Source organism: Oncorhynchus mykiss, chromosome 15 (genome assembly GCF_057628025.1).
Source record: "Oncorhynchus mykiss isolate SJ-2025 chromosome 15, ASM5762802v1, whole genome shotgun sequence".
NCBI classification, from domain to species: Eukaryota; Metazoa; Chordata; class Actinopteri; order Salmoniformes; family Salmonidae; genus Oncorhynchus; species Oncorhynchus mykiss.
Window position 1 is genome coordinate 85,581,412 of NC_143036.1, and position 23,526 is coordinate 85,604,937.

Here is a 23,526-nt window from a genome sequence, read left to right on the forward strand (position 1 = left end):
GGGGCATCCGGAAATAAAGCTTGTCTGGAGAAGACAAGGTGAGCGCTACCATCCGTCCTATGTCATGCCAACAGTAAAGCATCCTGAGACCATTCATGTGTGGGGTTGCTTCTCAGCCAAGGGAGTGGGCTCACTCACAATTTTGCCTAAGAACACAGCCATGAATAAAGAATGGTACTAACACATCCTTCGAGAGCAACTTCTCCGAACCATCCCGGAAAAACCCGGAAAAACCCACAAATTCTGACAAACTCCAAGCATTGATTATGCAAGAATGGGCTGCCATCAGTCAGGATGTGGCCCAGAAGTTAATTGACAGCATGCCAGGGCGGATTGCAGAGGTCTTGAAAAAGAAGGGTCAACACTGCCAATATTGACTCTTTGCATCAACTTCATGTAATTGTCACTAAAAGCCTTTGACACTTATGAAATGCTTGTAATTATACTTCAGTATTTCATAGTAACATCTGACAAAAATATCTAAAGACACTGAGGCAGACTTTGTGAAAATGTATATTTGTGTCATTCTCAAAACTTTTGGCCACGACTGTAGACTCCTCTCCTTCACCAGTCCTATTGACAGAGTAAAGCATCTCATCAGCCATTAAATCATGTCCCTGTCATACATCTCATATTCATCTCTGTCTGTCTGTCTGTCTGTCTCCATTCCACCTGCACCTGTTTGTCTTTTACATAAAGCTAATGATGCCAAAGAAGGAGTTTGAGTTGTTCAAGGTATGGTTGGTTGGACCAGAGTCATACTGTATATACAGTATATATGGCTCTGGGTTAGAATGGCTCTGTGTGCTGAGTGCCTTTAGTGCAGTGATAGGCAGCTTTGATGGGGGCCACAAAAATCTGAACTTATCATGAGGGTGCTGCAGTGGCTCACGAGTCTGTTTACCCACTTCCATACCCACACATGCAGTCGGAGTCGGCCCAAACCTTCTGCAGTCGGAGCCGGCCCCTAACCTTCTGCAGTCGGAGCCGGCCCTAACCTTCTGCAGTCGGAGCCGGCCCTAACACTCTGGTGGCCCTAACCTTCTGCAGTCGGAGCCGGCCCTAACCTTCTGGTGGCCCTAACCTTCTGCAGTCGGAGCCGGCCCTAAACTTCTGGTGGCCCTAACCTTCTGCAGTCAGAGCCGGCCCCTAACCTTCTGGTGGCCCTAACCTTCTGCAGTCGGAGCCGGCCCCTAACCTTCTGCAGTCGGAGCCGGCCCCTAACCTTCTGCAGTCAGAGCCGGCCCTAACCTTCTGCAGTCGGAGCCGGCCCTAACCTTCTGGTGGCCCTAACCTTCTGCAGTCAGAGCCGGCCCCTAACCTTCTGCAGTCGGAGCCGGCCCCTAACCTTCTGGTGGCCCTAACCTTCTGCAGTCGGAGCCGGCCCTAACCTTCTGCAGTCAGAGCCGGCCCTAACCTTCTGCAGTCAGAGCCGGATCTAACCTTCTGCAGTCGGAGCCGGCCCTAACCTGGTGGCCCTAACCTTCTTCCCTCTGTAGTGTTTCAGTTTCCCCTCTAGCCGAGCTAGTGGAGGGATCTGTCTCCCTTCCATGTTATAGACGTCTAGATTCCCTCCGTAGTGTTTCAGTTCCCCTCTAGCCGAGCTAGTGGAGGGATCTGTCTCCCTTCCATGTTATAGACGTCTAGATTCCCTCCGTAGTGTGTCAGTTCCCCTCTAGCCGAGTTAGTGGAGGGATCTATCTCCCTTCCATGTTATAGACGTCTAGATTCCCTCCGTAGTGTATCAGTTTCCCCTCTAGCCGAGCTAGTGGAGGGATCTGTCTCCCTTCCATATTATAGACGTCTAGATTCCCTCCGTAGTGTTTCAGTTCCCCTCTAGCCAAGCTAGTGGAGGGATCTGTCTCCCTTCCATGTTATAGACGTCTAGATTCCCTCCCTCTATATCCTCCTCCTTGTGGTTTCATCTGAACCATATTACACCACCTTGTCAATGTGCTGTGGTTTCAAGGTTTCTTGTCAGTTGTCTTTGCACCTGAGTGAGTTTGCGGTGGGAAAACTACAGTACAACACCTCACAACCGTGTTTTATTTCCATTTCCTCATGCAAGCAATTACTGGGAGAGTTGAACGAGGTAACTAAGCAACGTCTGCTTCATATTAGTACAGTGGATGGATTCTGTTGGCGATGATTGTAGGCTAGATCTGTTGTTTTTCATTATTATATATCTTGTTTTACCCCTTTTTCTTGCTAATTTCCTGATATCTAATTGGTAGTTACAGTCTTGTTTTCATCGGTGCTACTCCCGTACGGACTTGGGCGGTGCGTCCTCCGAAACACAACCCAACCAAGCCGCACTGCTTCTTGACAGAGCGCGCATCCAACCCGGAAGCCAGCCACACCAATGTGTTGGAGGAAACACCGTACACCTGACAACCTTGGTTAGCGCGCACTGCACCCGGCCCGCCACAGGAGTCGCTAGTGCGCGATGAGACAAGGATATCCCAGCCGGTCAAAACCCTCCCCTAACCCGGACGACGCTGGGCCAATTGTGCGCCGCCCCATGGGTCTCCCGGTCGAGGCCGGCTGAGATAGAGCCTGGACTCAAACCCAGAATCTCTAGTGGCACAGCTAGCACTGCGATGCAGTGCCTTAGACCACTGCGCCACTCGGGAGGCCCAGGCTAGATCTGTTCTGAGTTCACCACTACAGTCTCCTCGTCTCTTCTCCTCCTCAGAAACAGCGGACAGACTACGTCCCCAAACCCATGGCCACCCCCATGCCCCCCATCCCCACGCCCCCCATCCCCACACCCCTCCCTCCTGCCCCGCCACGTCTCCCAACCCCTCCCCTGCCCCCCCCGGCCGAACCCCCCCGCCCCCCTCCCAGCACGGTGAGCAGACAGAGCAGCAACACCTCCAGCGACTCCGGAAGCATCCCAGCCAGCGTCACCATGAGAGACCACCCAAACCAGAGACCCCCGCCAGTCAACCGTAAGGCACACCTGTCTTCATGTAACTTTAGGAAAGGTTGTTGGGTGTCTGTGTACTGTACTGTCTAATGGGTGTCTGTGTACTGTACTGTCTAATGGGTGTCTGTGTACTGTACTGTCTAATGGGTGTCTGTGTACTGTACTGTCTAATGGGTGTCTGTGTACTGTACTGTCTAATGGGTGTCTGCGTACTGTACTGTCTAATGGGTGTCTGTGTACTGTAATGTCTAATGGGTGTCTGTGTACTGTAGTGTCTAATGGGTGTCTGTACTGTACTGTCTAATGGGTGTCTGTGTACTGTACTGTCTAATGGGTGTCTGCGTACTGTACTGTCTAAAGGGTGTCTGTGTACTGTACTGTCTAATGGGTGTCTGTGTACTGTACTGTCTAATGGGTGTCTGTGTACTGTACTGTCTAATGGGTGTCTGTGTACTGTACTGTCTAATGGGTGTCTGCGTACTGTACTGTCTAATGGGTGTCTGTGTACTGTAGTGTCTAATGGGTGTCTGTGTACTGTACTGTCTAATGGGTATCTGTGTACTGTACTGTCTAATGGGTGTCTGTGTACTGTACTGTCTAATGGGTGTCTGTGTACTGTACTGTCTAATGGGTGTCTGTGTACTGTACTGTCTAATGGGGATCAAATGGCTGTTGTTGGGTGTATGTGTACTGTAATGTCTCCTGGAGGCTGATGGTGGGCAGGGTTAATATCAGGAGTCTGGATTAGTGTTAGGGTCAGGGGTCAGGGTTGGGGTTTAGGTGGTATGGTTAATGTTGTGTCCTGTAGGGAGGAGGGTCAGGGGTCAGGGTTGGGGTTTAGGTGGTATGGTTAATGTTGTGTCCTGTAGGGAGGAGGGTCAGGGGTCAGGGTTAGGGTTTAGGTGGTATGGTTAATGTTGTGTCCTGTAGGGAGGAGGGTCAGGGGTCAGGGTTGGGGTTTAGGTGGTATGGTTAATGTTGTGTCCTGTTGGGAGGAGGGTCAGGGTTCAGGGTTAGGGTTTAGGTGGTATGGTTAATGTTGTGTCCTGTAGGGAGGAGGGTCAGGGGTCAGGGTTAGGGTTTAGGTGGTATGGTTAATGTTGTGTCCTGTAGGGAGGAGGGTCAGGGGTCAGGGTTAGGGTTTAGGTGGTATGGTTAATGTTGTGTCCTGTAGGGAGGAGGGTCAGGGGTCAGGGTTGGGGTTTAGGTGGTATGGTTAATGTTGTGTCCTGTAGGGAGGAGGGTCAGGGGTCAGGGTTGGGGTTTAGGTGGTATGGTTAATGTTGTGTCCTGTAGGGAGGAAGTCCAACATGGAGGAGGGTCAGGGGTCAGGGTTAGGGTTTAGGTGGTATGGTTAATGTTGTGTCCTGTAGGGAGGAGGGTCGGGGTTGGGGTTTAAGTGGTATGGTTAATGTTGTGTCCTGTAGGGAGGAGGGTCAGGGGTCAGGGTTGGGGTTTAGGTGGTATGGTTAATGTTGTGTCCTGTAGGGAGGAGGGTCAGGGGTCAGGGTTGGGGTTTAGGTGGTATGGTTAATGTTGTGTCCTGTAGGGAGGAGGGTCAGGGGTCAGGGTTGGGGTTTAGGTGGTATGGTTAATGTTGTGTCCTGTTGGGAGGAGGGTCAGGGTTCAGGGTTAGGGTTTAGGTGGTATGGTTAATGTTGTGTCCTGTAGGGAGGAGGGTCAGGGTTCAGAGTTAGGGTTTAGGTGGTATGGTTAATGTTGTGTCCTGTAGGGAGGAGGGTCAGGGGTCAGGGTTGGGGTTTAGGTGGTATGGTTAATGTTGTGTCCTGTTGGGAGGAGGGTCAGGGTTCAGGGTTAGGGTTTAGGTGGTATGGTTAATGTTGTGTCCTGTAGGGAGGAGGGTCAGGGTTCAGAGTTAGGGTTTAGGTGGTATGGTTAATGTTGTGTCCTGTAGGGAGGAGGGTCAGGGGTCAGGGTTGGGGTTTAGGTGGTATGGTTAATGTTGTGTCCTGTAGGGAGGAAGTCCAACATGGAGGAGGGTCAGGGGTCAGGGTTGGGGTTTAGGTGGTATGGTTAATGTTGTGTCCTGTAGGGAGGAGGGTCAGGGGTCAGGGTTAGGGTTTAGGTGGTATGGTTAATGTTGTGTCCTGTAGGGAGGAGGGTCGGGGTTGGGGTTTAGGTGGTATGGTTAATGTTGTGTCCTGTTGGGAGGAGGGTCAGGGTTCAGGGTTAGGGTTTAGGTGGTATGGTTAATGTTGTGTCCTGTAGGGAGGAGGGTCAGGGGTCAGGGTTAGGGTTTAGGTGGTATGGTTAATGTTGTGTCCTGTAGGGAGGAGGGTCAGGGTTCAGGGTTGGGGTTTAGGTGGTATGGTTAATGTTGTGTCCTGTAGGGAGGAGGGTCAGGGGTCAGGGTTAGGGTTTAGGTGGTATGGTTAATGTTGTGTCCTGTAGGGAGGAGGGTCAGGGTTGGGGTTTAGGTGGTATGGTTAATGTTGTGTCCTGTAGGGAGGAGGGTCAGGGGTCAGGGTTGGGGTTTAGGTGGTATGGTTAATGTTGTGTCCTGTTGGGAGGAGGGTCAGGGTTCAGGGTTAGGGTTTAGGTGGTATGGTTAATGTTGTGTCCTGTAGGGAGGAGGGTCAGGGGTCAGGGTTAGGGTTTAGGTGGTATGGTTAATGTTGTGTCCTGTAGGGAGGAGGGTCAGGGTTCAGGGTTGGGGTTTAGGTGGTATGGTTAATGTTGTGTCCTGTAGGGAGGAGGGTCAGGGGTCAGGGTTGGGGTTTAGGTGGTATGGTTAATGTTGTGTCCTGTAGGGAGGAGGGTCAGGGTTAGGGTTTAGGTGGTATGGTTAATGTTGTGTCCTGTAGGGAGGAGGGTCAGGGGTCAGGGTTAGGGTTTAGGTGGTATGGTTAATGTTGTGTCCTGTAGGGAGGAGGGTCAGGGGTCAGGGTTGGGGTTTAGGTGGTATGGTTAATGTTGTGTCCTGTAGGGAGGAGGGTCGGGGTTGGGGTTTAGGTGGTATGGTTAATGTTGTGTCCTGTAGGGAGGAGGGTCAGGGGTCAGGGTTGGGGTTTAGGTGGTATGGTTAATGTTGTGTCCTGTAGGGAGGAGGGTCAGGGTTGGGGTTTAGGTGGTATGGTTAATGTTGTGTCCTGTAGGGAGGAGGGTCAGGGGTCAGGGTTGGGGTTTAGGTGGTATGGTTAATGTTGTGTCCTGTAGGGAGGAGGGTCAGGGTTCAGAGTTAGGGTTTAGGTGGTATGGTTAATGTTGTGTCCTGTAGGGAGGAGGGTCAGGGGTCAGGGTTGGGGTTTAGGTGGTATGGTTAATGTTGTGTCCTGTAGGGAGGAAGTCCAACATGGAGGAGGGTCAGGGGTCAGGGTTAGGGTTTAGGTGGTATGGTTAATGTTGTGTCCTGTAGGGAGGAGGGTCAGGGGTCAGGGTTGGGGTTTAGGTGGTATGGTTAATGTTGTGTCCTGTAGGGAGGAGGGTCAGGGTTAGGGTTTAGGTGGTATGGTTAATGTTGTGTCCTGTAGGGAGGAGGGTCAGGGGTCAGGGTTAGGGTTTAGGTGGTATGGTTAATGTTGTGTCCTGTAGGGAGGAGGGTCAGGGTTGGGGTTTAGGTGGTATGGTTAATGTTGTGTCCTGTAGGGAGGAGGGTCAGGGTTGGGGTTTAGGTGGTATGGTTAATGTTGTGTCCTGTAGGGAGGAGGGTCAGGGGTCAGGGTTGGGGTTTAGGTGGTATGGTTAATGTTGTGTCCTGTAGGGAGGAGGGTCAGGGGTCAGGGTTGGGGTTTAGGTGGTATGGTTAATGTTGTGTCCTGTAGGGAGGAGGGTCAGGGTTCAGAGTTAGGGTTTAGGTGGTATGGTTAATGTTGTGTCCTGTAGGGAGGAGGGTCAGGGGTCAGGGTTGGGGTTTAGGTGGTATGGTTAATGTTGTGTCCTGTAGGGAGGAGGGTCAGGGGTCAGGGTTGGGATTTAGGTGGTATGGTTAATGTTGTGTCCTGTAGGGAGGAGGGTCAGGGGTCAGGGTTGGGGTTTAGGTGGTATGGTTAATGTTGTGTCCTGCAGGGAGGAGGGTCAGGGTTCAGGGTTGGGGTTTAGGTGGTATGGTTAATGTTGTGTCCTGTAGGGAGGAGGGTCAGGGGTCAGGGTTAGGGTTTAGGTGGTATGGTTAATGTTGTGTCCTGTAGGGAGGAGGGTCAGGGGTCAGGGTTGGGGTTTAGGTGGTATGGTTAATGTTGTGTCCTGTAGGGAGGAGGGTCAGGGGTCAGGGTTGGGGTTTAGGTGGTATGGTTAATGTTGTGTCCTGTTGGGAGGAGGGTCAGGGTTCAGGGTCAGGGTTCAGAGTTAGGGTTTAGGTTGTATGGTTAATGTTGTGTCCTGTAGGGAGGAGGGTCAGGGGTCAGGGTTGGGGTTTAGGTGGTATGGTTAATGTTGTGTCCTGTAGGGAGGAAGTCCAACATGGAGGAGGGTCAGGGGTCAGGGTTGGGGTTTAGGTGGTATGGTTAATGTTGTGTCCTGTAGGGAGGAGGGTCAGGGTTCAGGGTTGGGATTTAGGTGGTATGGTTAATGTTGTGTCCTGTAGGGAGTAAGTCCAACATGGAGGAGGGTCAGGGGTCAGGGTTGGGGTTTAGGTGGTATGGTTAATGTTGTGTCCTGTAGGGAGGAGGGTCAGGGGTCAGGGTTGGGGTTTAGGTGGTATGGTTAATGTTGTGTCCTGTAGGGAGGAGGGTCAGGGTTGGGGTTTAGGTGGTATGGTTAATGTTGTGTCCTGTAGGGAGGAGGGTCAGGGGTCAGGGTTGGGGTTTAGGTGGTATGGTTAATGTTGTGTCCTGTAGGGAGGAGGGTCAGGGGTCAGGGTTGGGGTTTAGGTGGTATGGTTAATGTTGTGTCCTGTTGGGAGGAGGGTCAGGGTTCAGGGTTAGGGTTTAGGTGGTATGGTTAATGTTGTGTCCTGTAGGGAGGAGGGTCAGGGGTCAGGGTTAGGGTTTAGGTGGTATGGTTAATGTTGTGTCCTGTAGGGAGGAGGGTCAGGGGTCAGGGTTGGGGTTTAGGTGGTATGGTTAATGTTGTGTCCTGTAGGGAGGAAGTCCAACATGGAGGAGGGTCAGGGGTCAGGGTTGGGGTTTAGGTGGTATGGTTAATGTTGTGTCCTGTAGGGAGGAGGGTCAGGGTTCAGGGTTGGGATTTAGGTGGTATGGTTAATGTTGTGTCCTGTAGGGAGGAAGTCCAACATGGAGGAGGGTCAGGGGTCAGGGTTGGGGTTTAGGTGGTATGGTTAATTTTGTGTCCTGTAGGGAGGAGGGTCAGGGGTCAGGGTTGGGGTTTAGGTGGTATGGTTAATGTTGTGTCCTGTAGGGAGGAGGGTCAGGGTTGGGGTTTAGGTGGTATGGTTAATGTTGTGTCCTGTAGGGAGGAGGGTCAGGGGTCAGGGTTGGGGTTTAGGTGGTATGGTTAATGTTGTGTCCTGTAGGGAGGAGGGTCAGGGGTCAGGGTTGGGGTTTAGGTGGTATGGTTAATGTTGTGTCCTGTTGGGAGGAGGGTCGGGGTTCAGGGTTAGGGTTTAGGTGGTATGGTTAATGTTGTGTCCTGTAGGGAGGAGGGTCAGGGTTCAGAGTTAGGGTTTAGGTGGTATGGTTAATGTTGTGTCCTGTAGGGAGGAGGGTCAGGGGTCAGGGTTGGGGTTTAGGTGGTATGGTTAATGTTGTGTCCTGTAGGGAGGAAGTCCAACATGGAGGAGGGTCAGGGGTCAGGGTTGGGGTTTAGGTGGTATGGTTAATGTTGTGTCCTGTAGGGAGGAGGGTCAGGGTTAGGGTTTAGGTGGTATGGTTAATGTTGTGTCCTGTAGGGAGGAGGGTCAGGGGTCAGGGTTAGAAGAATAGAATAGAAAAGAATAGAACTGCCAAAGGGGGCGGTGTTGCAATTTACTGCAAAGATAGCCTGCAGAGTTCTGTCCTACTATCCAGGTCTGTACCCAAACAATTTGAACTTCTACTTTTAAAAATCCACCTTTCTAAAAACAAGTCTCTCACCGTTGCCGCCTGCTATAGACCACCCTCTGCCCCCAGCTGTGCTCTGGACACCATATGTGAACTGATTGCCCCCCATCTATCTTCAGAGCTCGTGCTGCTAGGCGACCTAAACTGGAACATGCTTAACACCCCAGCCATCCTACAATCTAAACTTGATGCCCTCAATCTCACACAAATTATCAATGAACCTACCAGGTACCTCCCCAAAGCCTTAAACACGGGCACCCTCATAGATATCATCCTAACCAACTTCCCCTCTAAATACACCTCTGCTGTCTTCAACCAAGATCTCAGCGATCACTGCCTCATTGCCTGCATCCGTAATGGGTCAGCGGTCAAACGACCTCCTCTCATCACTGTAAAACGCTCCCTGAAACACTTCAGCGAGCAGGCCTTTCTAATCGACCTGGCCGGGGTATCCTGGAAGGATATTGACCTCATCCCGTCAGTAGAGGATGCCTGGATATTTTTTTAAAATGCCTTCCTAACCATCTTAAATAAACATGCCCCATTCAAGAAATTTAGAACCAGGAACAGATATAGCCCTTGGTTCTCCCCAGACCTGACTGCCCTTAATCAACACAAAAACGTCCTATGGCGTTCTGCATTAGCATCGAACAGCCCCCGTGATATGCAGCTGTGTCACGTTCTGACCATCGTTCGTGTGTGTTTTCCTTGTTTTAGTGTTGGTCAGGACGTGAACTGGGTGGGCATTCTATGTTGGATGTCTTGTTTGTCTATTTCTATGTCCGGCCTGATATGGTTCTCAATCAGAGGCAGGTGTTAGTCATTGTCTCTGATTGGGAACCATATTTAGGTAGCCTGGGTTTCACTGTGTGTTGGTGGGTGATTGTCCTTAGTGTTAGTTTGCACCAGTTTAGGCTGTTTCGGTTTTCATTACGTTTATTATTTTGCACTGTTTGTATTTGGATTCATGTTGCTATAGTCACAATAAACATGGATCGCAATCTACACGCCGCATTTTGGTCCAACTCTCCTTCACACCTAGAAGACCGTTACAGAATCACCCACCACAACAGGACCAAGCGGTGTGGTAATGGGCAAAGGAAAAAGCAGCAGCAGGAGCAGCGCGAGGAGGTATGGACATGGGAGGACGAATTAGACGGTAAAGGACCTTGGGCTCAGCCAGGAGAGTATCGCCGCCCCAAGGAAGAACGGGAGGCGGCGAAAGCGGAGAGGCGTTGGTACGAGGAGGCAGCGCGGCGTCGTGGATGGAAGCCCGGGAGTCAGCCCCAAAAATTTCTTGGGGGGGGGCTAACAGGGAGTATGGCTACGCCAGGTAGGAGACCTGAGCCAACTTCCTGTGGTTACCGGGGGGCTAGAGAGACCGGGCAGGCACCGTGTTATGCTGTGGAGCGCACGGTGTCCCCAGTGCGGGTGCACAGCCCGGTGCGGTACATTCCAGCTCCGCGTATCGGCCGGGCTAGAGTGGGCATCGAGCCAAGTGCCATGAAGCCGGCTCTACGCATCTGGTCTCCAGTGCGTCTCCTTGGGCCGGCTTACATGGCACCAGCCTTGCGCACGGTGTCCCCGGTTCGCCTGCATAGCCCAGTGCGGGCTATTCCACCTCGCCGCACTGGCAGGGCGACCGGGACCATTCAACCGGGTAAGGTTGGACAGGCTCGGTGCTCAAGAGCTCCAGTGCGCCTGCACGGCCCGGTCTATCCGTCACCACCTCCACACCCCAGCCCTCCGGTGGCAGCTCCCCGTACCAGGCTGTCTCTCCGGCCCATCCGTCCAGAGCCTTCCTCCTCTCCAGCGCTGCCGGAGCCTCCCGCCTGTCCGGCGCCTCTGCCGGAGCCTCCTGCCTGTCCGGCGCCTCTGCCGGAGCTTCCCGTCTGCCCGGCGCCTCTGCCGGAGCTTCCCGTCTGCCCGGCGCCTCTGCCGGAGCTTCCCGTCTGCCCGGCGCCTCTGCCGGAGCTTCCCGTCTGCCCAGCGCCGCCAGTGCCGCCCGTCTGCCCAGCGCCGCCAGTGCCGCCCGTCTGCCCAGCGCCGCCAGTGCCGCCCGTCTGCCCAGCGCCGCCAGTGCCGCCCGTCTGCCCAGCGCCGCCAGTGCCGCCCGTCTGCCCAGCGCCGCCAGCGCCGCCCGTCTGCCAGGAGCCGCCAGCGCCGCCCGTCTGCCAGGGGCCGCCAGTGCCGCCAGTCAGCCAGGGGCCGCCAGTGCCGCCAGTCAGCCAGGGGCCGCCAGTGCCGCCAGTCAGCCAGGGGCCGCTAGTGCCGCCAGTCAGCCAGGGGCCGCCAGTGCCGTCAGTCAGCCCAGCGCCAGCGCCGCCAGTCAACCAGGGGCCGCCAGAGCTGCCAGTCTGCAAGGAGCTACCAGTCTGCAAGGAGCCGCCAGAGCTGCCTGTCTGCAGGATGCCGCCAAAGCTGCTAGTCTGCAAGGAGCCGCCAGAGCTGCTAGTCTGCAAGGAGCCGCCAGAGCTGCCAGTTAGCATGGAGCAGCCAGGGCCGCCAGTCAGCATGGAGCAGCCAGGGCCGCCAGTCAGCATGGAGCAGCCAGGGCCGCCAGTCAGCATGGAGCAGCCAGGGCCGCCAGTCAGCATGGAGCAGCCAGTGCTGCCAGTCAGCATGGAGCAGCCAGATCTGCCAGTCGACCAGACTCTTCCAGATCTGCCAGTCGACCAGACTCTTCCAGATCTGCCAGTCGACCAGACTCTTCCAGATCTGCCAGTCGACCAGACTCTTCCAGATCTGCCAGTCGACCAGACTCTTCCAGATCTGCCAGTCGACCAGACTCTTCCAGATCTGCCAGTCGACCAGACTCTTCCAGATCTGCCAGTCGACCAGACTCTTCCAGATCTGCCAGTCGACCAGACTCTTCCAGATCTGCCAGTCGACCAGACTCTTCCAGATCTGCTAGTCGACCAGACTCTTCCAGATCTGCCAGTCGGCCAGACTCTTCCAGATCTGCCAGTCGGCCAGGATCTGCCAGAACCGCCAGCCAGCCAGGATCTGCCGGATCTAACTACCTGCCTGAGCTTCCTCTCAGTGCTGTGCTACCCATCAGTCCCGAGCTACTTCTGTCCCGAGCTGCCCCTCTGTCTCGAGCTGACCCTCTGTCCCGAGCTGTCATTAAGAAGGGTCACCTATCTAGGGACGCTAAGGAGGTGGACTAAAACTGTTATGGAGTGGGGTCCACGTCCAGCGCCAGAGCCGCCACCGCGGACAGATGCCCACCCACACCCTCCCCCATAGGTTTAAGTTGTGCGTCCGGAGTCCGCACCTTGGAGGGGGGGTACTGTCACGTTCTGACCATCGTTCGTGTGTGTTTTCCTTGTTTTAGTGTTGGTCAGGACGTGAACTGGGTGGGCATTCTATGTTGGATGTCTTGTTTGTCTATTTCTATGTCCGGCCTGATATGGTTCTCAATCAGAGGCAGGTGTTAGTCATTGTCTCTGATTGGGAACCATATTTAGGTAGCCTGGGTTTCACTGTGTGTTGGTGGGTGATTGTCCTTAGTGTTAGTTTGCACCAGTTTAGGCTGTTTCGGTTTTCATTACGTTTATTATTTTGCACTGTTTGTATTTGGATTCATGTTGCTATAGTCACAATAAACATGGATCGCAATCTACACGCCGCATTTTGGTCCGACTCTCCTTCACACCTAGAAGACCGTTACAAGCTGTTCAGGGAAGCTAGAAACCATTATACACAGGCAGTTAGAAAAGCCAAGGCTAGCTTTTTCAAGCAGAAATTTGCTTCTTGCAACACTAACTCAAAAAAGTTCTGGGACACTGTAAAGTCCATGGAGAATAAGAACACCTCCTCCCAGCTGCCCACTGCACTGAAGATAGGAAACACTGTCACCACTGATAAATCCACCATAATTGAAAATTTCAATAAGCATTTTTCTACTGCTGGCCATGCTTTCCACCTGGCTACTCCTACCCCTGTCAACAGCACTGCACCCCCAACAGCAACTCGCCCAAGCCTTCCCCATTTCTCCTTCTCCCAAATCCATTCAGCTGATGTTCTGAAAGAGCTGCAAAATCTGGACCCCTACAAATCAGCCGGGCTAGACAATCTGGACCCTTTCTTTCTAAAATTATCTGCCGAAATTGTTGCCACCCCTATTACTAGCCTGTTCAACCTCTCTTTCGTGTCGTCTGAGATTCCCAAAGATTGGAAAGCAGCTGCGGTCATCCCCCTCTTCAAAGGGGGGGACACTCTTGACCCAAACTGCTACAGACCTATATCTATCCTACCATGCCTTTCTAAGGTCTTCGAAAGCCAAGTCAACAAACAGATTACCGACCATTTTGAATCTCACCATACCTTCTCTGCTATGCAATCTGGTTTCAGAGCTGGTCATGGGTGCACCTCAGCCACGCTCAAGGTCCTAAACGATATCTTAACCGCCATCGATAAGAAACATTACTGTGCAGCCGTATTCATTGATCTGGCCAAGGCTTTCGACTCTGTCAATCACCACATCCTCATCGGCAGACTCAACAGCCTTGGTTTCTCAAATGATTGCCTCGCCTGGTTCACCAACTACTTCTCTGATAGAGTTCAGTGTGTCAAATCTGAGGGTCTGTTGTCCGGACCTCTGGCAGTCTCTATGGGGGTGCCACAGGGTTCAATTCTTGGACCGACTCTCTTCTCTGTATACATCAATGAGGTCGCTCTTGCTGCTGGTGAGTCTCTGATCCACCTCTACGCAGACGACACCATTCTGTATACTTCCGGCCCTTCTTTGGACACTGTGTTAACAACCCTCCAGGCAAGCTTCAATGCCATACAACTCTCCTTCCGTGGCCTCCAACTGCTCTTAAATACAAGTAAAACTAAATGCATGCTCTTCAACCGATCACTACCTGCACCTACCCGCCTGTCCAACATCACTACTCTGGACGGCTCTGACTTAGAATACGTGGACAACTACAAATACTTAGGTGTCTGGTTAGACTGTAAACTCTCCTTCCAGACCCATATCAAACATCTCCAATCCAAAGTTAAATCTAGAATTGGCTTCCTATTTCGCAACAAAGCATCCTTCACTCATGCTGCCAAACATACCCTTGTAAAACTGACCATCCTACCAATCCTCGACTTTGGCGATGTAATTTACAAAATAGCCTCCAATACCCTACTCAACAAACTGGATGCAGTCTATCACAGTGCAATCCGTTTTGTCACCAAAGCCCCATACACTACCCACCATTGCGACCTGTACGCTCTCGTTGGCTGGCCCTCGCTTCATACTCGTCGCCAAACCCACTGGCTCCATGTCATCTACAAGACCCTGCTAGGTAAAGTCCCCCCTTATCTCAGCTCGCTGGTCACCATAGCATCTCCCACCTGTAGCACACGCTCCAGCAGGTATATCTCTCTAGTCACCCCCAAAACCAATTCTTTCTTTGGCCGCCTCTCTTTCCAGTTCTCTGCTGCCAATGACTGGAACGAACTACAAAAATCTCTGAAACTGGAAACACTTATCTCCCTCACTAGCTTTAAGCACCAACTGTCAGAGCAGCTCACAGATTACTGCACCTGTACATAGCCCACATATAATTTAGCCCTATCAACTACCTCTTTCCCATCTGTATTTAATTTATTTATTTATTTTGCTCCTTTGCACCCCATTATTTTTATTTCTACTTTGCACATTCTTCCATTGCAAAACTACCATTCCAGTGTTTTACTTGCTATATTGTATTTACCTTGCCACCAAGGCCTTTTTTTGCCTTTACCTCCCTTCTCACCTCATTTGCTCACATTGTATATAGACTTGTTTATACTTTATTATTGACTGTATGTTTGTTTTACTCCATGTGTAACTCTGTGTTGTTGTATCTGTCGAACTGCTTTGCTTTATCTTGGCCAGGTCGCAATTGTAAATGAGAACTTGTTCTCAACTTGCCTACCTGGTTAAATAAAGGTAAAATAAATAAATAAATAAAGGGTTGGGGTTTAGGTGGTATGGTTAATGTTGTGTCCTGTAGGGAGGAGGGTCAGGGTTAGGGTTTAGGTGGTATGGTTAATGTTGTGTCCTGTAGGGAGGAGGGTCAGGGTTGGGGTTTAGGTGGTATGGTTAATGTTGTGTCCTGTAGGGAGGAGGGTCAGGGGTCAGGGTTGGGGTTTAGGTGGTATGGTTAATGTTGTGTCCTGTAGGGAGGAGGGTCAGGGTTCAGGGTTGGGGTTTAGGTGGTATGGTTAATGTTGTGTCTTGTAGGGAGGAGGGTCAGGGTTGGGGTTTAGGTGGTATGGTTAATGTTGTGTCCTGTAGGGAGGAGGGTCAGGGGTCAGGGTTGGGGTTTAGGTGGTATGGTTAATGTTGTGTCCTGTAGGGAGGAGGGTCAGGGTTCAGGGTTGGGGTTTAGGTGGTATGGTTAATGTTGTGTCTTGTAGGGAGGAGGGTCGGGGTTGGGGTTTAGGTGGTATGGTTAATCTTGTGTCCTGTAGGGAGGAGGGTCAGGGGTCAGGGTTGGGGTTTAGGTGGTATGGTTAATGTTGTGTCTTGCAGGGAGGAGGGTCAGGGGTCAGGGTTGGGATTTAGGTGGTATGGTTAATGTTGTGTCCTGTAGGGAGGAGGGTCAGGGGTCAGGGTTAGGGTTTAGGTGGTATGGTTAATGTTGTGTCTTGCAGGGAGGAGGGTCAGGGTTCAGGGTTGGGATTTAGGTGGTATGGTTAATGTTGTGTCCTGTAGGGAGGAGGGTCAGGGGTCAGGGTTAGGGTTTAGGTGGTATGGTTAATGTTGTGTCCTGTAGGGAGGAGGGTCAGGGTTGGGGTTTAGGTGGTATGGTTAATGTTGTGTCCTGTAGGGAGGAAGGTCAGGGTTCAGGGTTAGGGTTTAGGTGGTATGGTTAATGTTGTGTCCTGTAGGGAGGAGGGTCAGGGGTCAGGGTTAGGGTTTAGGTGGTATGGTTAATGTTGTGTCCTGTAGGGAGGAGGGTCAGGGGTCAGGGTTGGGGTTTAGGTGGTATGGTTAATGTTGTGTCCTGTAGGGAGGAGGGTCAGGGTTAGGGTTTAGGTGGTATGGTTAATGTTGTGTCCTGTAGGGAGGAGGGTCAGGGGTCAGGGTTTAGGTGGTATGGTTAATGTTGTGTCCTGTAGGGAGGAGGGTCAGGGGTCAGGGTTGGGGTTTAGGTGGTATGGTTAATGTTGTGTCCTGTAGGGAGGAGGGTCAGGGGTCAGGGTTGGGGTTTAGGTGGTATGGTTAATGTTGTGTCCTGTAGGGAGGAGGGTCAGGGGTTAGGGTTTAGGTGGTATGGTTAATGTTGTGTCCTGTAGGGAGGAGGGTCAGGGGTCAGGGTTAGGGTTTAGGTGGTATGGTTAATGTTGTGTCCTGTAGGGAGGAGGGTCAGGGGTCAGGGTTGGGGTTTAGGTGGTATGGTTAATGTTGTGTCCTGTAGGGAGGAGGGTCAGGGGTCAGGGTTGGGGTTTAGGTGGTATGGTTAATGTTGTGTCCTGTAGGGAGGAGGTTCAGGGGTCAGGGTTAGGGTTTAGGTGGTATGGTTAATGTTGTGTCCTGTAGGGAGGAGGGTCAGGGGTCAGGGTTGGGGTTTAGGTGGTATGGTTAATGTTGTGTCCTGTAGGGAGGAGGGTCAGGGGTCAGGGTTGGGGTTTAGGTGGTATGGTTAATGTTGTGTCCTGTAGGGAGGAGGGTCAGGGGTCAGGGTTGGGGTTTAGGTGGTATGGTTAATGTTGTGTCCTGTAGGGAGGAGGGTCAGGGGTTAGGGTTTAGGTGGTATGGTTAATGTTGTGTCCTGTAGGGAGGAGGGTCAGGGGTCAGGGTTAGGGTTTAGGTGGTATGGTTAATGTTGTGTCCTGTAGGGAGGAGGGTCAGGGGTCAGGGTTGGGGTTTAGGTGGTATGGTTAATGTTGTGTCCTGTAGGGAGGAGGGTCAGGGGTCAGGGTTGGGGTTTAGGTGGTATGGTTAATGTTGTGTCCTGTAGGGAGGAGGTTCAGGGGTCAGGGTTAGGGTTTAGGTGGTATGGTTAATGTTGTGTCCTGTAGGGAGGAGGGTCAGGGGTCAGGGTTGGGGTTTAGGTGGTATGGTTAATGTTGTGTCCTGTAGGGAGGAGGGTCAGGGGTCAGGGTTGGGGTTTAGGTGGTATGGTTAATGTTGTGTCCTGTAGGGAGGAGGGTCAGGGGTCAGGGTTGGGGTTTAGGTGGTATGGTTAATGTTGTGTCCTGTAGGGAGGAGGGTCAGGGTTGGGGTTTAGGTGGTATGGTTAATGTTGTGTCCTGTAGGGAGGAAGTCCAACATGGAGGAGGTTCAGGACGAGTTGATGCACCGCCTCACGTTGGGTCGAAGCGCCAACAAGAAGTTTGCTGTTCCTGCTCGCAGCACCTCCCTCCCGTCCGTCAACATCACGTACGACTCCTCCCCTGACGAGGTCAAGGCCTGGCTGCAGCTGAAGGGGTTCAGCTCTGTGTACGTCATTTAACATACTCTACCGTTCAACAGTTTGGGGTCACTTAGAAATGTCCATGTTTTCCATGCAAACATACATGAAATTAGTTGCAAAATGAACCGGAAATATAGTCAAGATGTTGACAAGGTAATTGTGTCCTTCAAAACTTTGCTTTCGTCAAAGAATCCTCCATTTGCAGCATTTATAGCCTTGCAGACCTTTGGCGTTCTAGTTGTCAATTTGTTGAGGTGATCTGAAGAGATTTCACCCCATGCTTCCTGAAGCTCCTCCCACAAGTTGGATTGGCTTGATGGGCACTTCTTACATACCATACGGTCAAGCTGCTCCCACAACAGCTGAATAAGGTTGAGATCTGGTGACTGTGCTGGCCACTCCATTATAGACAGAATAACAGCTGATTGATTCTTCCCTAAATAGTTCTTGCATGGTTTGGAGCTGTGTTTTGGATCATTGTCCTGTTGTAGGAGGAAATTGGCTCCAATTAAGCACCGTCCACAGGATATGGCATGGCGATGCAAAATGGAGTGATGGCCTTCCTTCTTTAAGATCCCTTTGACCCTGTACAAATCTCCCACTTTACCACCACCAAAGCACACCCAGACCATCACATTGCCTCCACCATGCTTGACAGATGGTTCACTCCTCCAGCATCTTTTCATTTTTTCAGCATCTCACGAATATTCTTCTTTGTGACCCGAACACCTCAAACTTAGATTCGTCTGTCCATAACACTTTTTTCCAATCTCTGTCCAGTGTCTGTGTTCTTTTGCCCATCTTAATATTTAATTTTTATTGGCCAGTCTGAGATGTGGCTTTTTCTTTGCAACTCTGACTAGAAGGCCAGCATCCCAGAGTCGCCTCTTCACTGTTGACATTGAGACTGGTGTTTTGCGGGTACTATTTAATGAAGTTGCCAGTTGAGGACTTGTGAGGCGTCTGTTTCTCAAACTAGACACTCTAATGTACTTGTCCTCTTGCTCAGTTGTGCACTGGGACCTCCCACTCCTCTTTCTATTCTGGTTAGGGCCAGTTTGCGCTGTTCTGTGAAGGGAGTAGTACACATTGTTGTACGAGATCTTCAGTTTCTCGCATGGAATAGCCTTAATTTCTCAGAACAAGAATAGACTGATGAGTTTCAGAAGAAAGCTCTTTATTTCCGACCATTTTGAGCCTGTAATCTAACCCACAAATGCTGATGCTCCAGATACTTAACTAGTCTAAAGAAGGCCAGTTTTATTGCTTCTTTAATCAGGACAATAGTTTTCAGCTGTGCTAACGTAATTGCAAAAGGGTTTTCTAATGATCAATTAGCCTTTTAAAATGATAAACGTGGATTAGCTAACACAACGTTCCATTGAAACACAGGAGTGATGGTTGCTGATAATGGGCCTCTGTACACCTATGTAGATATTCCATAAAACTATCAGCCGTTTCCAGTTTCAATAGTCATTTACAACATTAACAATGTTTTTACTGTATTTCTGGTCAATTTGATGTTATTTTAATGGACCAAAATTCAACTTTCTTTCAAAAACAAGGACATTTCTAAGTGACCCCAAACTTTTGAAGTGTATATGTATGTAATATCATCTATATATCTATATGAGAATACATCCTATAGTATGGTATAGTACTGATACCTCCTCTCCTGACGAGTTCAAGGCCTGGCTACAGCTGAAGGGATTCAACTCGTTGTCACACTGGACATATAGAAATATTAGTTCTATCTGACTATGTGGAGTTGACTTCTGGTGTCCCCCAAGGTTCTATTCTGGGTCCTGTGCTTTTCACTATTTAAATGAATGAGCTCAACTCTGGTGTGGCTTATGTCTATTTCTATGGTGATGATGACTGCCGTACTCCTGTGCTACTACCCGTCTCTACAGTACCATTACCAGTCTGGGAGTATTAACCGGAGCCCAGCTGTTCTCTCTCAATAAGGAGGAGCTGAAGACGGTGTGTCCAGACGACGGGGCCAGGGTCTTCAGTCAGGTGACCGTCCAGAAGGCTGCTCTGGAGGTGGGTAGTGCTTCTCCTCTTACTAAACCTGACAACACTGAGCCGGCTAACCCTGCAAGCTAGCTGATTAACACTGTTAGACCAGGGATAAAGATACAGTAGCTAGCTGGCTCAAGGCAGAGTGCAGAGTTAAATCTGAACGGCAGGCAGCCAATCATAGCTGCCTCAAGGCAGAGTGCAGGGTTAAACCTGAATGGAAGGCAGCCAATCATAGCTGCCTCAAGGCAGAGTGCAGGGTTAAACCTGAACGTCAGGCAGCCAATCATAGCTGCCTCAAGGCAGAGTGCAGGGTTAAACCTGAATGGAAGGCAGCCAATCATAGCTGCCTCAAGGCAGAGTGCAGGGTTAAACCTGAATGGAAGGCAGCCAATCATAGCTGCCTCAAGGCAGAGTGCAGGGTTAAACCTGAATGGAAGGCAGCCAATCATAGATGCCTCAAGGCAGAGTGCAGGGTTAAACCTGAACGTCAGGCAGCCAATCATAGCTGCCTCAAGGCAGAGTGCAGGGTTAAACCTGAATGGAAGGCAGCCAATCATAGCTGCCTCAAGGCAGAGTGCAGGATTAAACCTGAATGGAAGGCAGCCAATCGCTAACGTGTTTAGCTATCCAAAGTCGAGACTGTTGGGCTAAATGTTTGAACCCAGTGTTGCATTGTGGCTAGTGTAGTTCAGAGGATTCTACTGGCTGGGTGTCTGCTTTAGGGAATCTCTTCTTCTGAGTGTGTTTGATGTAATCACAAAACCTTGAATCTCTTCTTCTGAGTGTGTTTGATGTAACCACAGTACCTGCAAACACCTGTGTACCTATAAACACCAGTGCTTTTTCTGCATTTTGATGCGTTACAGCCTTATTCTAAAATGGATTAAATTCATGTTTTTCCTCGTCAATCCACACACAATAACCCTTAATGACAAAGTGATAAAAAAGTGTACATTTTTTTTATTTTAGCAAATGTATTAAAAATGCTTACCTTATTTACATAAGCATTCAGACCCTTTGCTATGAGACTCGAAGTTGAGCTCAGATTCATCCTGTTTCCATTGATGATCCTTGTCACACCCTGGTCGAAGTATTTTGTGTTTATCTTTATTTATTTGGTCAGGCCAGGGTGTGGCATGGGTTTTTGTAGGTGGTGTGTATGTATGGGGATTGTAGCTAGTGGGGTGTTCTAGCTAAGTCTATGGCTGTCTGAAGTGGTTCTCAATCAGAGGCAGGTGTTTATCGTTGTCTCTGATTGGGAACCATATTTAGGCAGCCATATTCTTTGAGTTGGTCGTGTGTGATTGTCCTTAGTGTCCTGATGTCATTGGTCTGTGTTAGGTTACACAAGTATAGGCTGTTTCGGTTTTCGTTAAGTTTATTGTTTTGGTAGTGTTTGTGTTTAGTGTGTTACTTCATTAAACATGGATTGCAATAGACACGCCGCATTTTGGTCCGACTCTCCTTCTCATCAAGAAAACCGTCACAGAATCACCCACCACAAAGGGTCCAAGCAGCGTGTCAACAGGCAGGAGCAGCGCGAGGAGATGCGCAATAAGGATTTCTGGACATGGGAGGAAATCCTCGACGGGAGAGGACCCTGGGCTAAACCAGGGGAGTGTAGCCGCCCAAAGGTGCAGCGAGAGAAGAAACAACAGGCGCAGCCCAAAGAGGAGTACAGTATGGAGTATACGACTTGGGAGGAGATCGACAGGTGGGCGGCCGACCCAGGGAGAGTGCCGGAGCCCGCCTGGGATTCGATGGAGCAGTGCGCGGAAGGATATAGGAGAATGGAGTTTGCGAAGCAAGCAAGGCGGCGCGGACGGAGGCCCCATAGTCACCCCCAAAAATTTCTTGGGGGGGGGCTCAGGGAGAGTGTGGCAGAGTCAGGAGCCAGACCTGAGCCAACTCTTCCTGTTTATCGTGAGGAGCCAAGGAGGAGACCAGAACCAGAGCCGGTGTTGGAGGTGAGCGAAACAGAGACTGTGAAGGAGTTAATGGGGAAATTGGAGGAGAGAGAAATGAGGGAGTTGCTGTGTTGGTGCATTTTGCATAGAATTCGCCTGACGGAACGTGTCAGGGATTTGATGGCACCGGGGTTAGCGCTCCATACTCGTCCTGAGGTCCGTTTTAGTCGGCTGGTGAAGTTGGTTCCAGTCTCACACATCAGGCCTCCTGTGCCCATCCCTAGCCTTGCACGTCCTGTGCCAGCACCACGCATCAGGCCTACAGTGCGCCTCGCCTGTCCAGCGCTGTCGGAGCCCTCCTCCTCTCCAGCGCTGTCGGAGTCTCCCGCCTGTTTAGCGCTGTTAGAGCCTTCCTTCTCTACAGCGCTGCCGGAGTCTCCCGCCTGTTCAGCGCAGCCAGAACTGCCAGTCTGCATGGAGCAGCCTGAGCTGCCAGTCTGCAAGGAGCTGCCAGCCTGCAAGGAGCTGTCAGTCTGCATGGAGCAGCCTGAGCTGTCAGTCTGCATGGAGCAGCCTGAGCTGTCAGTCTACATGAAGCAGCCAGAGCTGCCAGTCTGCAAGGAGCTGCCAGTCTGCAAGGAGCTGCCAGTCTGCAAGGAGCTGCCAGTCTGCAAGGAGCTGCCAGCCTGCAAGGAGCTGTCAGTCTGCATGGAGCAGCCTGAGCTGTCAGTCTGCATGGAGCAGCCAGAGCTGTCAGTCTACATGAAGCAGCCAGAGCTGCCAGTCTGCAAGGAGCTGCCAGTCTGCAAGGAGCTGCCAGTCTGCAAGGAGCTGCCAGCCTGCAAGGAGTTGTCAGTCTGCATGGAGCTGCCAGTCTGCAAGGAGCCGCCAGACCTGCCTGTCTGCAGGATGCCGCTAAAGCTGCCAGTCTGCAAGGAGCCGCCAGAGCTGCCAGTCTGCAAGGAGCCGCCAGAGCTGCCAGTTAGCATGGAGCAGCCAGGGCCGCCAGTCAGTATGGAGCAGCCAGGGCCGCCAGTCAGCATGGAGCAGCCAGGGCCGCCAGTCAGCATGGAGCAGCCAGTCAGCATGGAGCAGCCAGAGCTGCCAGTCAGCATAGAGCAGCCAGAGCTGCCAGTCATCATGGAGCAGCCAGTCAGCATGGAGCAGCCAGAGCTGCCAGTCGACCAGACTCTCCCAGATCTGCCGGTCGACCAGACTCTCCCAGATCTGCCGGTCGACCAGACTCTCCCAGATCTGCCGGTCGACCAGACTCTCCCAGATCTGCCGGTCGACCAGACTCTCCCAGATCTGCCGGTCGACCAGACTCTCCCAGATCTGCCGGTCGACCAGACTCTCCCAGATCTGCCGGTCGACCAGACTCTCCCAGATCTGCCGGTCGACCAGACTCTCCCAGATCTGCCGGTCGACCAGACTCTTCCAGATCTGCCAGTCGACCAGGATCTGGTAGATTCATCAACCTGCCTGAGCTTCCCCTCAGTCCCGAGCTGCCTCAGTCCCGAGCTGCCCCTCAGTCCCGAGCTGCTCCTCAGTCCAGTGGGGTTCTGGGTGAGGACTACTAGGCCATGGTCGGCGGCGAGGGTGGACTATCCAGGGACGCGAGGAGAGGGGACTAAGACATTGATTGAGTGGGGTCCACATCCCGCGCCGGAGCCGCCACCATGGACAGACGCCCACCCGGACCCTCCCTATTGTTTTGAGGTGCGTTCGGGAGTCCGCACCTTAGGGGGGGGGGTTCTGTCACACCCTGGTCGAAGTATTTTGTGTTTATCTTTATTTATTTGGTCAGGCCAGGGTGTGGCATGGGTTTTTGTAGGTGGTGTGTATGTATGGGGATTGTAGCTAGTGGGGTGTTCTAGCTAAGTCTATGGCTGTCTGAAGTGGTTCTCAATCAGAGGCAGGTGTTTATCGTTGTCTCTGATTGGAAACCATATTTAGGCAGCCATATTCTTTGAGTTGGTCGTGGGTGATTGTCCTTAGTGTCCTGATGTCATTGGTCTGTGTTAGGTTACACAAGTATAGGCTGTTTCGGTTTTCGTTAAGTTTATTGTTTTGGTAGTGTTTGTGTTTAGTGTGTTACTTCATTAAACATGGATTGCAATAGACACGCCGCATTTTGGTCCGACTCTCCTTCTCATCAAGAAAACCGTCACAATCCTTGAGGTTTCTACAATTTGATTGGAGTCCACGAAACCAAGATTGAACTCTTTGGCCTGAATGCCAAGCGTCATGTCTGGAGGAAATCTGGCACCATCCCTACAGTGAATCATTTTGGTGGCAGC

At 51.5% G+C, this 23,526-nt stretch overlaps 1 protein-coding gene across 15 annotated transcripts in view; it reads left to right on the plus strand.

Moving 5' to 3' along the window:
* Nucleotides 1-23,526, plus strand: part of eps8a (EGFR pathway substrate 8, signaling adaptor a) — a 185,201-nt gene that overhangs the window by 153,486 nt on the left and 8,189 nt on the right. For 7 of the 15 annotated variants that reach the window (XM_090201453.1, XM_090201455.1, XM_090201462.1 and 4 more), the window contains exons 19-21: nt 2,696-2,951; nt 17,137-17,320; nt 19,208-19,340. In XM_090201453.1, the coding sequence (XP_090057579.1) occupies nt 2,696-2,951; nt 17,137-17,320; nt 19,208-19,340 (573 nt within the window). Of the gene's footprint in view, nt 1-699; nt 736-2,068; nt 2,093-2,695; nt 2,952-4,225; nt 4,292-17,136; nt 17,321-19,207; nt 19,341-23,526 lie in introns of those variants that run through there. The other 8 variants (XM_090201456.1, XM_090201449.1, XM_090201450.1 and 5 more) reach the window with 3 other exon arrangements.